This window comes from Salvelinus sp. IW2-2015, unplaced genomic scaffold (genome assembly GCF_002910315.2).
Source record: "Salvelinus sp. IW2-2015 unplaced genomic scaffold, ASM291031v2 Un_scaffold3499, whole genome shotgun sequence".
Lineage (NCBI taxonomy): Eukaryota > Metazoa > Chordata > Actinopteri > Salmoniformes > Salmonidae > Salvelinus > Salvelinus sp. IW2-2015.
In genome coordinates this window covers 16,318-29,949 of record NW_019944779.1, presented here as the reverse complement: position 1 = coordinate 29,949, position 13,632 = coordinate 16,318, and the positions used below count along the sequence as shown (strand labels likewise).

The 13,632-nt window shown below is 38.6% G+C and overlaps 2 protein-coding genes across 4 annotated transcripts in view; one reads left to right on the top strand and one right to left on the bottom strand.

Annotated features, from left to right (window-relative positions):
* Window positions 1–7,580, top strand: part of LOC112075982 (interferon a3) — a 30,195-nt gene extending 22,615 nt beyond the window's left edge. Inside the window, exons 1-6 of one of the 3 annotated variants that reach the window (XM_024142885.2) lie at window positions 3,616–4,001; window positions 4,175–4,262; window positions 4,557–4,631; window positions 4,762–4,911; window positions 6,848–6,925; window positions 7,259–7,578. In XM_024142885.2, coding sequence (XP_023998653.1) covers window positions 4,176–4,262; window positions 4,557–4,631; window positions 4,762–4,911; window positions 6,848–6,925; window positions 7,259–7,348 — 480 coding nt within the window. In that variant the 5' untranslated portion in view covers window positions 3,616–4,001; window position 4,175 and the 3' untranslated portion in view covers window positions 7,349–7,578. Of the gene's footprint in view, window positions 1–3,615; window positions 4,002–4,025; window positions 4,263–4,556; window positions 4,632–4,761; window positions 4,912–6,847; window positions 6,926–7,258 lie in introns of those variants that run through there. The other 2 variants (XM_024142884.2, XM_024142883.2) reach the window with 2 other exon arrangements.
* Window positions 7,581–11,942: 4,362 nt separating this feature from the next.
* Window positions 11,943–13,401, bottom strand: LOC112075987 (interferon a3-like). The gene is made up of 5 exons (XM_024142888.1): window positions 13,252–13,401; window positions 13,021–13,092; window positions 12,384–12,536; window positions 12,147–12,245; window positions 11,943–12,029 (listed from the first exon to the last, which is right to left on the bottom strand). Exons 1-5 carry the CDS (start codon window positions 13,399–13,401, stop codon window positions 11,943–11,945), a joined length of 561 nt encoding a protein of 186 aa, XP_023998656.1.
* Between the last annotated feature and the right edge of the window lie 231 nt (window positions 13,402–13,632).

The following is a 13,632-nucleotide window of genomic DNA, read 5'->3' as shown; positions in this document are numbered from 1 at the left end:
TCTACTGTACACTCCATCTGTAGATGAATTGTACTCTGTTGTTCTCTATTGAACTGTGCTCCTCCAAATTTATCCATGGACATTGAAATTAACAAACAAATCAAAATTTTTACCAAATAAAGAAGCCCGTCCGAACAGCACCGTCTTGGTGGTATGCACATGTATCCTGTATTCAGTTGAAGGTGGAAGTTTATATACACTGAGGTTGGAGTCAATAAGATTTGTTTTCCAACCACTCCACACATTTCTTGTTAACAAACTATAGTTTTGGCAGTTGGTTAGAACATCTTTTGTGCATGACACAAGTAATTTTCCAACACTTGTTTCAGACAGATTATTTCACTTATATTCACTGTATCACAATTCCAGTGGGTCAGAAGTTTACTTACACTAAGTGACCGTGCCTTTAAACAGCTTAGAAAATTCAGAAGATGATGTCATGGCTTTAGAAGCTTCTGATAGGCAAATTGACATCATTTGAGTCAATTGGAGGTGTACCTGTGGATGTATTTCAAGGCCCTCCTTCAACTCAGTGTCTCTTGGCTTGACATCAAGGAAATCAAAAGAAATCAGCCAAGACTTCAAAAAAAATGGTAGACTCCACAGTCTGGATCATCCTTGGGAGCAATTCCAACGCCTGAAGGTAAACGTCCTTTACTGTACTGTACACTGTACTGTAACGAACTATACTCTACTGTGCTCTACTGTATTGTACTGTCCTGTACACTGTACTGTAATGAACTGTACTCTACTGTACACTCCACTGTAATGAATTGTACTCTGTTGTTCTCTATTGAACTGTGCTCTCCAAATTTATCCATGGACATTGAAATTAACAAACAAATCAAAATTTTTACCAAATAAAGAAGGCCCGTCCAGACAGCACCGTGCTTGGTGGGTATGCACGATGTATCCTGTATTCAGTTGAAGGTGGAAGTTTATATACACTGAGGTTGGAGTCAATAAGATTTGTTTTCCAACCACTCCACACATTTCTTGTTAACAAACTATAGTTTTGGCAAGTTGGTTAGAACATCTACTTTGTGCATGACACAAGTAATTTTCCAACACTTGTTTACAGACAGATTATTTCACTTATAATTCACTGTATCACAATTCCAGTGGGTCAGAAGTTTACTTACACTAAGTTGACCGTGCCTTTAAACAGCTTAGAAAATTCCAGAAGATGATGTCATGGCTTTAGAAGCTTCTGATAGGCAAATTGACATCATTTGAGTCAATTGGAGGTGTACCTGTGGATGTATTTCAAGGCCCTCCTTCAAACTCAGTGTCTCTTTGCTTGACATCAAGGGAAAATCAAAAGAAATCAGCCAAGACTTCAAAAAAAAATGGTAGACCTCCACAAGTCTGGATCATCCTTGGGAGCAATTTCCAAACGCCTGAAGGTACCACGTTCATCTGTACAAACAATAGTATGCAAGTATAAACACCATGGGACCACGCAGCCATCAAACCGCTCAGGAAGGAGACGTGTTCTGTCTCCTAGAGATTAACGTACTTTGATGCAGTAAGTGCAAATCAATCCCAGAACAAAAGCAAAGGACCTTGTGAAGATGATGGAGGAAACAGGTACAAAAGTATCTATATCCACAGTAAAATGAGTCCTATATCGACATAACCTGAAAGGCCACTCAGCAAGGAAGAAGCCACTGCTCCAAAACCACCATAAAAAAGCCAGACTACTGTTTGTTTCTACGGTTTGTAGAAATGCACATGGGGACAAAGATCATACTTTTTGGAGAAATGTCCTCTGGTCTGATGAATCAAAAATAGAACTGTTTGTCCATCATGACCATCGTTATGTTTGGAGGAAAAAGGGGGAGGTTTGCAATTCGAAGAACACCATCCTAACGCGTGCAACACAGGGGGGCGCACTCGTATTGCTGGGGGTCGCCTTTGCTGCAGGAGAGACTGGTGCACTTCACAAAATAGATGGTATCGGCGAGGAGGAAGGATGGGCCAGAATTCACCCAATTTATTGTGGGAAGATTGTGGAAGGCTACCCAAATATTTGACCCAAGTTAAACAATTTAAAGGCAATGCTACCAAATACTAATTGAGTGTATGTAAACTTCTGACCCCTGGGAATGTGATGAAAGAAATAAAAGCTGAAATAAATAATTCTCTCTACTATTATTCTGATATTTCACATTCTTAAAATAAAGTGGTGAACCTAACTGATAAGATAGGGATTTTTACATTTATAAATGTCAGAATGTGAAAAACTGAGTTAAATGTTTTTGGCTAAGGTTATGTAATCTTCCGACTTCACTGTACATTGGGATGATGCAGTTGGACGCTCATTGACGTCTTACACATTCTAAATTCCACAGTTCTACATTGTTTAGATGTCGGCTAGACATCAATATTCTATTATGATATCTTGGCGACATCTTCCCAATGTGCAAACGCTCTTCAAACTACATATTCCCACCCAATTCGATATCAGCCAAGGTGTCATATATCTCTGGGGAGAAGACTCGGGAAACTGATACATCACACAACTTGTGTAAAACAGCTGGGAAACCCCAAAATGCGTCCACCGCAGGCGTGTCATGGGACATAAGAAGACGTTCACGCACCATTGACAGTATCACTACCTAGCGCTAAAACCATGAAGACGTCAGCCACTTCAGCACACTGGACGTCGCACACGGTCAAAGATTCTATCGTTGTTGTGTTGTGGCGCAGCCCTGTTGCTCTGTTATTGCATGCCTGTAAAACTATAGGCAACAAATTGATGATATTGTGATGGGAAATATAGCTCTCTGACTCTTTGGATTCAAGTTTCAAGTGTCACTCATTTGATTCATCCTCATGCTGGTCCCCAATAGAAAAAATATTTCATACATAAGGCCTACAGTAAGGCTATATCAAATATAACCAAGGCCCGTATTTATTAAGGATCTCAGAGAGTTGCATTGCTGATCTAGGATCAGTTTTGCCCAATAATTATAATGAATGGATGGAGTGCGTCCTATCCTAGATCAGCACTCCTACTCTGAGACGCTTTAGGAATAAATGCAGCAGAATAATTAGGCTACATCTGACATTTTTGCCTACAACATGATTTTCAATATGAAACCAACTATGACATCTTATCAAGACCCTGATGGAACAGGTGTGTTTGTACTGGGTTGGAACAAAATCCTGCACCTCCTCCTGCTGGTCTCCAGGACCGTGCAGACAGTTTTGGTGACCACTACCCTACAGTATATGATTTTTACAGTTGAACAGGCCTTGTATATTTTGAATTAATCCCAATATTATATAGAAAAAGGGAGCAATAAACCAATGCCAAGATTTTACCTTGTATAGTCAAAAACGTGCACAACAGTATCACACACACACACACACACACAGCCCTGTCAAACTATTGACACTGTAGTGAAAATATCCCTGATATTGTTGCCTATACCAAGGAACTTTTGTCACATATTATTTTTCATTTTCCCCTTGTAAAATAAACGACAAATAGAAAGTTCCAACAAATCATGTTGTCGTTGCTTGTCAACGTTGCATCACCAGCAGACAACAGTACTGTGAAAGTTGGTTACGTCAATGTGAAAATGAAAGTTGAAAGATGTGGGTCTTGACGCTGACGTCTCCCATTCACTTTTCAGTTGTAGCGCAACAGCAGAAGACTACGGAACAATATTTCGGACTAACTTTGAACGGAACCCACTAAATGAATGTCTTATATGGCTACATTTCTTAAGAAGTGTTGGTTTTATTTCGACTTCGACGATTTTGTTATCAGACTTTTTTTTTATCGGTTCACGCGAAGTTATTAGCAGTTGAAAGCTCGCGAATAGCCTATTCTCGCTACAGTAATAGCCTAGCCGATATCTAAATGGAATAATCTTATCTTGTGGTTCAACTCAAGTTTAATCCGGATTCAAGGAGAATGTCTATGGATTTACTTGGATTTGTTCGTCAAGGAGCCGGAGCAGGCTGGAAAATGAAAGTTCCCGCCTCCGGTAGGTTGATCAGGGGAAATTCTCTATACAGATTTCCCTTTCCCAATTCCACATAAAACTACTKAACACAGCCAATATGTTCAAACTCATCTGGAAAACTAATAGCGAAACGACCTGCTATTTACAATGTATACAATGCAGAGTTGGACGTGTATTTGTCTTATTATTTGCAGTATGCAGAGCGTGTGTCATTGCTGTGACTGGATACGACACCACTACGGCCACTTGAGCRCAGAATACCTTTCCCTGCTGGACCAGATGGTGAGTTAYMAGCACACTGTAAGAGGAGACTGAATGCATGTATTAAGGACAGCAAAACAACCAACCAAGTAAAGTAGTCATATGTTTCATGTTTAGCATCTGTGTTAGAAAACTGTTAGMCTATATTTGAATRTACATACTAAAAGGGCGCTAAGGCTATAATGACAGAGATCAAGAGACGCTATCTACATTAGGCCTACTGTACTTGCAGTWTAAGCCATACTTTATGTCTGTCTTGATTGGTCTTGAAGTATTTGACAAGTGACTTAACATACTATATTGATTGTTTTCCAGGGAGGAGATATCACAAAGCAGGATGCCCCAGTCTTTTTCCCAACATCACTTTACAGACACATAGATGATGCCGAGGTAAAGACTAGAAATGTGACTTATCGTGTTCTGATATGCTTTGGTATGGCGGTCTTGACCCAATGTTATATTGATGCCATAACGAAAGCCTATACTGTTTCTAATCTTCTTTTTATATCTTCCTGTGTAGTTTGAGGACAAAGTCAGATTCCTGAAAGAGACCATCTATCAAATCACAAAACTGTTTGATGGAAATATGAAATCTGTCACCTGGGACAAGAAAAACCTGGACGATTTCCTCAACATTCTAGAACGCCAATTGGAGAACCTTAATTCCTGTGTAAGTAACAGGTCTATTTAAAGTATAATCCCTGTTTAGGTCAGGGCTCTCCAACCCCGTTCATGGAGAGTTACCTTCCTGTAGGTTTTCGCTCCAACCCCAGTTGTAACTAACCTGATTCAGTTTATCAACCAGCTAATTAATCAGGTGTGGTAGATTAGGGTTGGAGTGAAAACCTACAGGAAGGTAGTTCTCCAGGAACATTGTTGGAGAGCCCTGGTTTAGGTGTAGCCTACTAACTCTACAAGTGGAGAAATCTACGTWTAAAGTACATATAAATTAKTCAACCCCTTGACTTWTTCCACATTTTRTTACKTKACAGCCTTTTTCTATAATTGATTAAATTCATTCCCCCCCCCCATCAATCTACACACAATACCCCATAATCACAAAGCAAAACCGTGTTTTAGACATTTTTGCAAATGAATTAACATAAAAAAACAGAAATATCACATTTACATAAGTATTCAGACCCTTTACTCAGKACTTTGTTGAAGCACCTTTGGCAGTGATTACAGCCTTGAGTCTTCTTGGGTATCATGCTACAACATTGGCACATCTGTATTTGGGGAGTTTCTGCCATTCTTCTCTGCAGATCCTCTCAAGATCTGTCATGTTGGATAGGGAGCGTCGCTGCACAGCTATTTTCAGGTCTCTCCAGTGATGTTCGATCAGGTCAAGTCCGGGCTCTGGCTGGGCCACTCAAGGACATTCAGAGACTTGTCCCGAAGCCACTCTTGCGTTGTCTTGGCTGTATGCTTAGGGTCGTTGTCCTGTTGGAAGGTGAACCTTCACCCCAATCTGAGGTCCTGAGCGCTCTGGAGCAGGTTTTAATGAAGGATGTCTCTGTACTTTGCTCTGTTCATCTTTCCCTCGATCCTGACTAGTCTCCCAGTCCCTGMCAATGAAAAACATCCCCACAGCATGATGCTGCCACCACCATGCTTGACCGTAGGGATGGTGCAAGGTTTCCTACAGATGTGATGCTTTGCATTCAGGCCACTTGTTTCTCATGGTCTAAGACTCCTTAGATGCCTTTTGGCAAACTCCAAGCGGGCTGCATTGTGCCTTTTACTGAGGAGTGACTTCCGTCTGGCCACTTTACCATAAAGGCCTGATCAGTGGAGTACTGCAGAGATGGTTGTCTTTCTGGAAGGCTCTCCTATCCCCAAAGAGGATATCTGGAGCTCTGTCAGAGTGATCATCGAGTTCTTTGTCACCTCCCTGACCATGGCCTTTCTACCCCGATTGTTCACTTTGGCCAGGCGGCCAGCTCTAGTAAGAGTCTTGGTGGTTACAAAGTACCCTTTCCCAGATCTGTATCTCGACACAATCTTGTCTCGGAGCTCTACGGACGATTTCCTCAACTTCACGGCCTGGTTTTTGCTCTGACATGCACTGTCAACTGATCAATGGAAACAGGATGCACCTGAGCTGAATTTTGAGTCTCATRGCAAAGGGTCTGAATTCATTGGTAAATAAGGTATTTCTGTTTTTGCGTTGTCATTATTGGGTATTGTGTGTAGATTGATGAGGATTATTTTTCTTTAATCGATTTTAGAATAAAGCTGTAACTTAACAAAATTTGGAAAAAGGGAAGGGGTCTGAATACTTTCCGAACGCACTGTATATGGGTTATTACAGATTTTGAGCCAGTTTGCGACTTCACATAAATAATACTGCAGTAATGAGAAATGTAAATGATTGTGGATTATAAATAATGGACATTTTTTGTATGCTTTGATGCATTTTTCATTATGGCAAATCAAGTTTGATATTTTAAAGTGGAAATTACAATCTTTAGAATCCTTTTAGAACATTGAATACACATTAAGTTTCCATTTCCTGCCGTGCAGGAAATACTCAGAAAAAAAGAGATMAAATAAAGATCCTACATCTGTATGACGCTAATGTTTTGTTTAATTTTGTCCAACAGGTATCACCTGCCATGAAACCTGAGAGGAGACTAAAACGGTACTTCAAGAAGTTGAATAAGAAGGTTCTGAGAAAAATGGTGAGTTTGGTTTCGTATGGAAACGTGTTTAATACATGTAATCAAATGAATATTAACTAGGCTAGGCTAAACAGGGGCAGTGTTCATTTWAAAAAAGTGGGTTCGGGGCCATATGTATCAAGCATCTCAGAGAAGTGCTGATCTAGTATCAGGTCTCCTCTGTCCTTATTTATAGTGATCCAAAAGACAAAACTGATCCTAAATCAGCACTAATACTCTGAGAAGCTTAATACATACGGCACCAGGTCTTTATTTGTTGTTCAAGACATTATGATCGTTATTTTGCCAAGAAAGTTCACCCAACTAATATTTCAAATGTTCTGTGTTTTTCAGAACTACAGTGCACAGGCGTGGGAGCTCATCAGGAAAGAGACTAAACGTCATCTGCAAAGATTGGATATCCTTGTTGCACAGATGTACTGATCATCCAGACTCATCTCAGAAGCTACGCCCTTACCAGTTTATAAAACATGAATACAATCATGTGGGACCCTGTCAGTCTATTTATTATATTTAAATCCATAAATTATTGTTTTTTATTTGAATAATTTATTATTTATATTTTGTATTTCCCTTTTGTACCTGTGATGAAATTAACTATATTGCCGGTCTACTTGAAAAACCAGTGAAAAAATAATTTTGAAAATGTGAATAAAAATGTATTTTGTATAAATTGTCCAAATTTCGTTCTTGTCTGTAACCAATGAGAGTGGATATATAATATCTTATCTAACCATCAGAGGGGACGCACATTAAACTTGTTGCTGATCAATCACATAATAATTTCTACTTTAAGTTTATGTATGCTTGTAGTTTTGTTTCTTTATGTTACTTTTTTTTACTGTGTTTTTGTACTTTGTGAGGGTTGCTGTTCTTTTTGTTTTTCCTGTTTGTTTTTGTGTGGTAATCACGCTGTGGCAGTGGGCTGAAGGGGGTGGGGAGATCTGGGTGAGGAGTAGAGGATAATCTGGGGGACCAGGAACTTTTAGCTCCCATTGTGGATGTTCATTTATAAAGTCTGTCCATTGTATTAAACACCTGTATGTCTTACTACGATTGGAGGAGAAATAAGAAAAAAGACATGGAAAGACAAAATGGAAAAAGAGACAAAAAACAAGCAATACTTTTAATGCATAATAGTTTTGTCCCCTGAACGAGGCTGCTGGTGGGCAGAAAATAAAAACAAATAATTGATATAGCTTAGTCATATATATAGAACTTTTAAGTGGCATCATGGGGATCCTCCTAATAATTCTCAATGGATAAATTAAGTCAATTGTTGTATAACATTAGACTATAGTGTGTATTATATAGGCCAATGTGGCAGTACACAGTCCTTTCATAAGACTTGGAAATCCTGGATAGAATAGAGTTATTGTAGATATACTGTGTATCGATTACTATAATGGTATTAGGTTATATGAGGTTATTATTTAACATCTAGAATGGTGTGTATGCGTGTTTACATAGTATGGTATAATACTGAGAGCCCCACCTATTTCATGCCCCACTTGTTTAGCAAGAAATATAGTTTGTTGTTGTTGCCCGTTTTGCATGTCATTTTGGTATTAATACGTGTCACATATCAGTTTGCAAACAATGTTTAAAAAATCTTTGAGTTAATGAAGCTGCATACCAACATGGTCTCTTGAGTAAGGCAGCTCCAAGATGCAGGTGTTTCAGCCTAGCTCGGTGCTTTCTGTGGTGGTGGGGCAGCCATTGGAAAATGCAGAGCATAGGGGTTGGTAATAATCTCTAGTTGCGCCGTGATTGTCTCAGTATTCTGTCACTCATGGGGACACTACGTCACCAAAAAAATCTATGTGGAGAGCTCGAGAATTTAAKCCCCTTGGGTGTTTAAGAATATTTTGATGAGGAATACACATCGCAGAGGATGAGAGGACAAGAAAATAGAGTTCTAATGGTCAATAGCGAATTGTAAATAGGAGTTGGCTTTCAGTTCAWCATCTGTTCAAAATCTGTGGAATGCCACTCCTAAACTCAGAGCGACGTGTGCTACGTGTGCCACGTTGTCATTGGTCTGTACATTGAGTCGGGGGCAGGATTTGGGCATTGGCCAAGTTGTACTGCAAGGACTTCTGATTGGTCAACCCCAGGCTAGGGTGGAGGGGTTATAAATGGCATCCTGTTACTTTGTTCGGTGGGGAAAAGCTGAGGACAGGGGAGACTGAACATCTGAACATCTACCTTCCAGCATAACATCTTGATTTGTCCTCTCTGAATTAACCACATTTTCCCACCCTGATTTGCTTTGGATATTGTGTTATTGAAGAATAACGTACATTGCTAACAGGTGCTGCCATAGAGTTACATTAGCAGTGCCCATCCAAGAAGGCTCAAGGTCATTGGCAACAGATAAAATGATGTTAAATCATGTTATATCTTCCGTAGCTTTGATTGGACTGATCAAGTCAACGTCCAGCTTTCAAAATCTTAGCTCGCAAGCTAGACAAGCAGTCATCATCATGACTCACGTTGACAATCTACTGTCAAATCCATTTCAATCCTTGTCATAGGAAGAGATATTATAGATTAAACGTATAAGTGCTCATCAGCCATTAGACAACAGCATTACACAACAAGTTTGAATTGCAAATTCAACAATGAGTGGTTTGGAAGGAATCAGTAGCTAATTTCAAATTACTAGCCTGCTATTCAGTAGACTTGTGTGTGGTCTGGGTTTAAGGGTCTCTTTCCAAGATTAAAAGGATAAACTTTCAACACCAAGGGGCAGAAAAGGTTGAGTACATTGGCCATGCTGTCAATTCAGCATGACTTTTGCTGCGTTCAAAACAACTGGAAACCTGGAACTGGGAAATCTCAGACTTCAGTGAGTTCAAACAACTGGGAATTCTGGAGAAAAAAACAATCTCCGACAGGAAAATACATTTTGAACAGTCATCCAACTCGGAATTCCAAGTCGGGATCTCTAGAGTTCCGACCTGAAGATTACTGACGTCATGATTCGACCAGTTTTTTTTCTTCTTGAGTTCCCAGTTGTCTTGGAAGCACCAGAAATCCAGAGAACGCCAGACTTTGATGACAAAGTTTGATGACAAAATGTGCCCAAAGGATGGACTTCAGCGCCTCCTTCCTGTTCAAGTGAGCATAGCACAACAAGCTGAGTTCAAAATTGTATTGCATGCTGCTGCATAAATTATGTAATATGCCAGGGCGATATGTATACTCTAGCTAAGAAAGTAATACTAAAAGTATGTTGTGTAGTAAGCTGTTAGTAGTCCATATGCCTCACCCTAATAAGTTGGGCCGTTTCCCCCTAATAACTTAGCCTACTGTTCTGACTTGGTGGTGCATATGTAGCCTATATCCTGTTGTAGAGAAACGTAATCATCGAATATTGTAAGAGCTTTCAATGTCTGCTTACATGCCCCCTTTTTTATCCTATGGTTCTGACTTGGTGTACAGGGAGAATACTGTAAGAACGGCCCATGTTCTGAATTCTGTCACTGTACATTCAAAAGTGCTGAACAAATAGTTTTTTACTACGTCCCTCCTAGCTCGCTCATGAATGTCTTCATCAGAATTATGGATTGCCTCTTCTCTACTCGATGTCCCCTTATGCCGTAGTTTGTACATCTCAATTATCAGTAGAAATCACATTTGTTTAAGCAAGTCAGCCATATTAGCTATGTTTCTTTTAAGGCAGAAACGATGCTGAATGAACTGTTTCACTGCCAGACAAGGCTCCGCTGATAGCCAGGTGTAGCAGTGGTAAGGATTCACTCCATGGTGCTGAAAAGAAAGCTGTGCTGTTGGGACAGCTTTATGTAGGCGCTAACAGTTTGTGGGGTCCGTTTGTCACCATTATAGTGCAATTATTGTACTGTTTAGTGGCATGTTGTATTGGTTTTGCTGACATGCATAAATATTTTGGGGGGAATTTGCCCCACCAAGATTTAGATGCTAAAAGCCGACCATCATGATTACCAGTTTGACATGGTGGAGTGTGCCATGTTGCACATATATGATTGGATGAAAATGGAAGGACGCTCCTCTAAAAATCATAAATAAGCACAACATCAAACTTATTCAGGATTTGGTGAGGGGGCTGACTTAAACCATTGATGATTGTGTCCGAGCACGAAATGTAGGCTAATTTCTCAATCTGTAAACCATACMATTTTTAAAAAATACTTAAAGGGGTCGTTTTCAGGGGCAGTGCTTGCAAGACAACGTGTACATCAACATTTAACATTCATTTCTTATTTGAAGACACCCATTATCAACAGGTAGGTTAAGTCTGAAACTTTTAACACTTTTTTGGTTACTACATGATTCCATATGTGTTATTTCATAGTGTCGATTTCTTCACTATTATTCTACAATGTAGAAAATAGTTCAAATAAAGAAAACCCCGGAGGTGTGTCCAAACTTTTGACTTGTACTGTATATATATATATATATATATATATATATACCCCAGACTCCGACATTGCTCCTCCTAATATTTCCATGTTTCTTATGTCCAATCTTTTACTTTTAGATTTGTGTGTATTGTTAGATATTACTGTAGTGGTAGAGCTAGGACCACAAGCATTTTGCTACAACCATTAAAACATCTGCTAAATATGTTCATGCGATAAATTACAGTTTATTTGATTAAAATAGATTATTGTTGTAAAAAAAATATATGAAGGTACGTTTGAAGAAATGTGTAAAATAATTTATTTCATCATAATATATTTCATTATTACAATAACAAACATTTCCTATAAGGTGGCAATAATAAATACAGTATGCAATGGCCTTCATAAATACAAAAATAAATATACGAAAACATTGTTACATGAGTCTATGTATAGCCTAAGTCAATCACATAATTATTCATTATAAAAAATGATTTACTCCACACAGTTGTGAATACATTACTACACTATAGATAAATACGTTCAAAACAAATAAATAAACTTGTAAATAAATAGATGAATAAATAGATATAYAAATAAATAATATCTACACAACACACACATAACGCTCATTGGCTACTTAATGTTGTGTCTAGTCTTTGTAGGTGTGCCAGCACCACTGTCCTTAYGTCTTCCCAGCCGCTTGCGCTGTAATCCTGCATAAATGAAATACACTTGTTGAGATTTGAGAGTAGACACATGTTGTATCATCACACAAATACATTCAGATTTGGTAAATGTACTCTCTTTGTAAGACAAATGGATCAACCTACCTCGTGTTTCAAGTAAWTCTTCAGGGACTTGAAGTGAAGGCTCATCTTTTTGTTCACTCTTTTGACAGATTTTGATTGTCTAGTTTTCATAGCCTTTACCTGTTWGAACAAAATACAAATAATTAATTTAATATTATGATTTGATTAAYATGTAACCACTTATATTATAATCTAGTAGGATAGTATAATGTTTTCCTTTTGCATTAATGTTAAGGGCGAAAATCACAAATGACATACGCATTGGTCCAGCTCCGAGGTCTGGCGGTAGAGGTTATTCATAAACTTGTCAACTTCTTTCTGGTCCCAGGCGGTGGACTCATATTTACCACTGCTGTACAATTTCTTTATAGCGTTCAGAATATGCGAAATGAAGGCCATCTGTTCGTCAGCCTAGAAGAAGAGTGATTTGTATTAGTATATGCCTTATAAATTGAGGGCTAATATCAGAAAATTATAGCAAATTGCATATTCGTTATAACCAAATTATATACAGTGCATTCGGGAAGTACTCAGAACCCTTCACTATCTGCACATTTTGTTACTTTTCAGCCTTATTTTAAAATGGATTCAATATTATTTGTTTCATCAATCTAAACACAATAACCCATAATGACCAAGTCAAAACATGTTTTTAGACATTTTTGCTATTTTTGCAATTTTTTTAAAACTGTTTTTGCTTTATCACTATGGGGTATTGTGTGTAGATTGATGATTATTTTTTATTTATTTGTAATCAATTTTAGAAATGGTCTGTAACGTAACAAAATTTGGAAAAGGTGAAGGGGTCTGAATACTTTCCGAATTCAGTGTTTAATCCACTCTTAGAAAAAAAGATTATGGATAGAACAAAACCTTTTTTATGCATATTTCTTACCTTGAAATGATTGACTTGTCTGTATTGTTTGTCAGGGAAAGTGATCTGATGTTCTCGAGAGACTTCATGACCCTGAGATGCCAAAAAATGTAAACAAAATATTGMATTTTTATTACTTTACAAAAAGGAGTCAGGTAATTTAAATGAAACATAGCAGCTCATGAAATGTTGAAAAGATGACAAGAGCTCAATGACCAGGAAGAAGTGAATAAACATTTCCCTATATCCTACCATTTTCTGAAGCATCGTTATGGTGTTGTTGCTGAACACTTGGAACATGCTCGGAGACCGAGGAAGTGTCTTCATCCACGTGCATCCGATGGTTTTATTCCAGGTGCAAATCGTCATGACCAAGCACATCCAAAAGCTGATTGAACCCATTTTAGCGTAGGTCTGCTGTAGTTCTCGGTCTGTCCGCAATCAACGTTGATGCCCTTCCGAAAGATTATAATTCCGACAAAAGTAAGTTTTCCGCAAAGGATAAAGAGATAAAGTGTTCTTCCTGATCGATCAATTTGTCGAATTCCCGAGTTCTGCCATGCTCCAACCTGTGTCGATCCTTTATACTAAGAGTCTGCAAGGTATTCCAAAAGTGAAAGGTGGAAGTTCCCT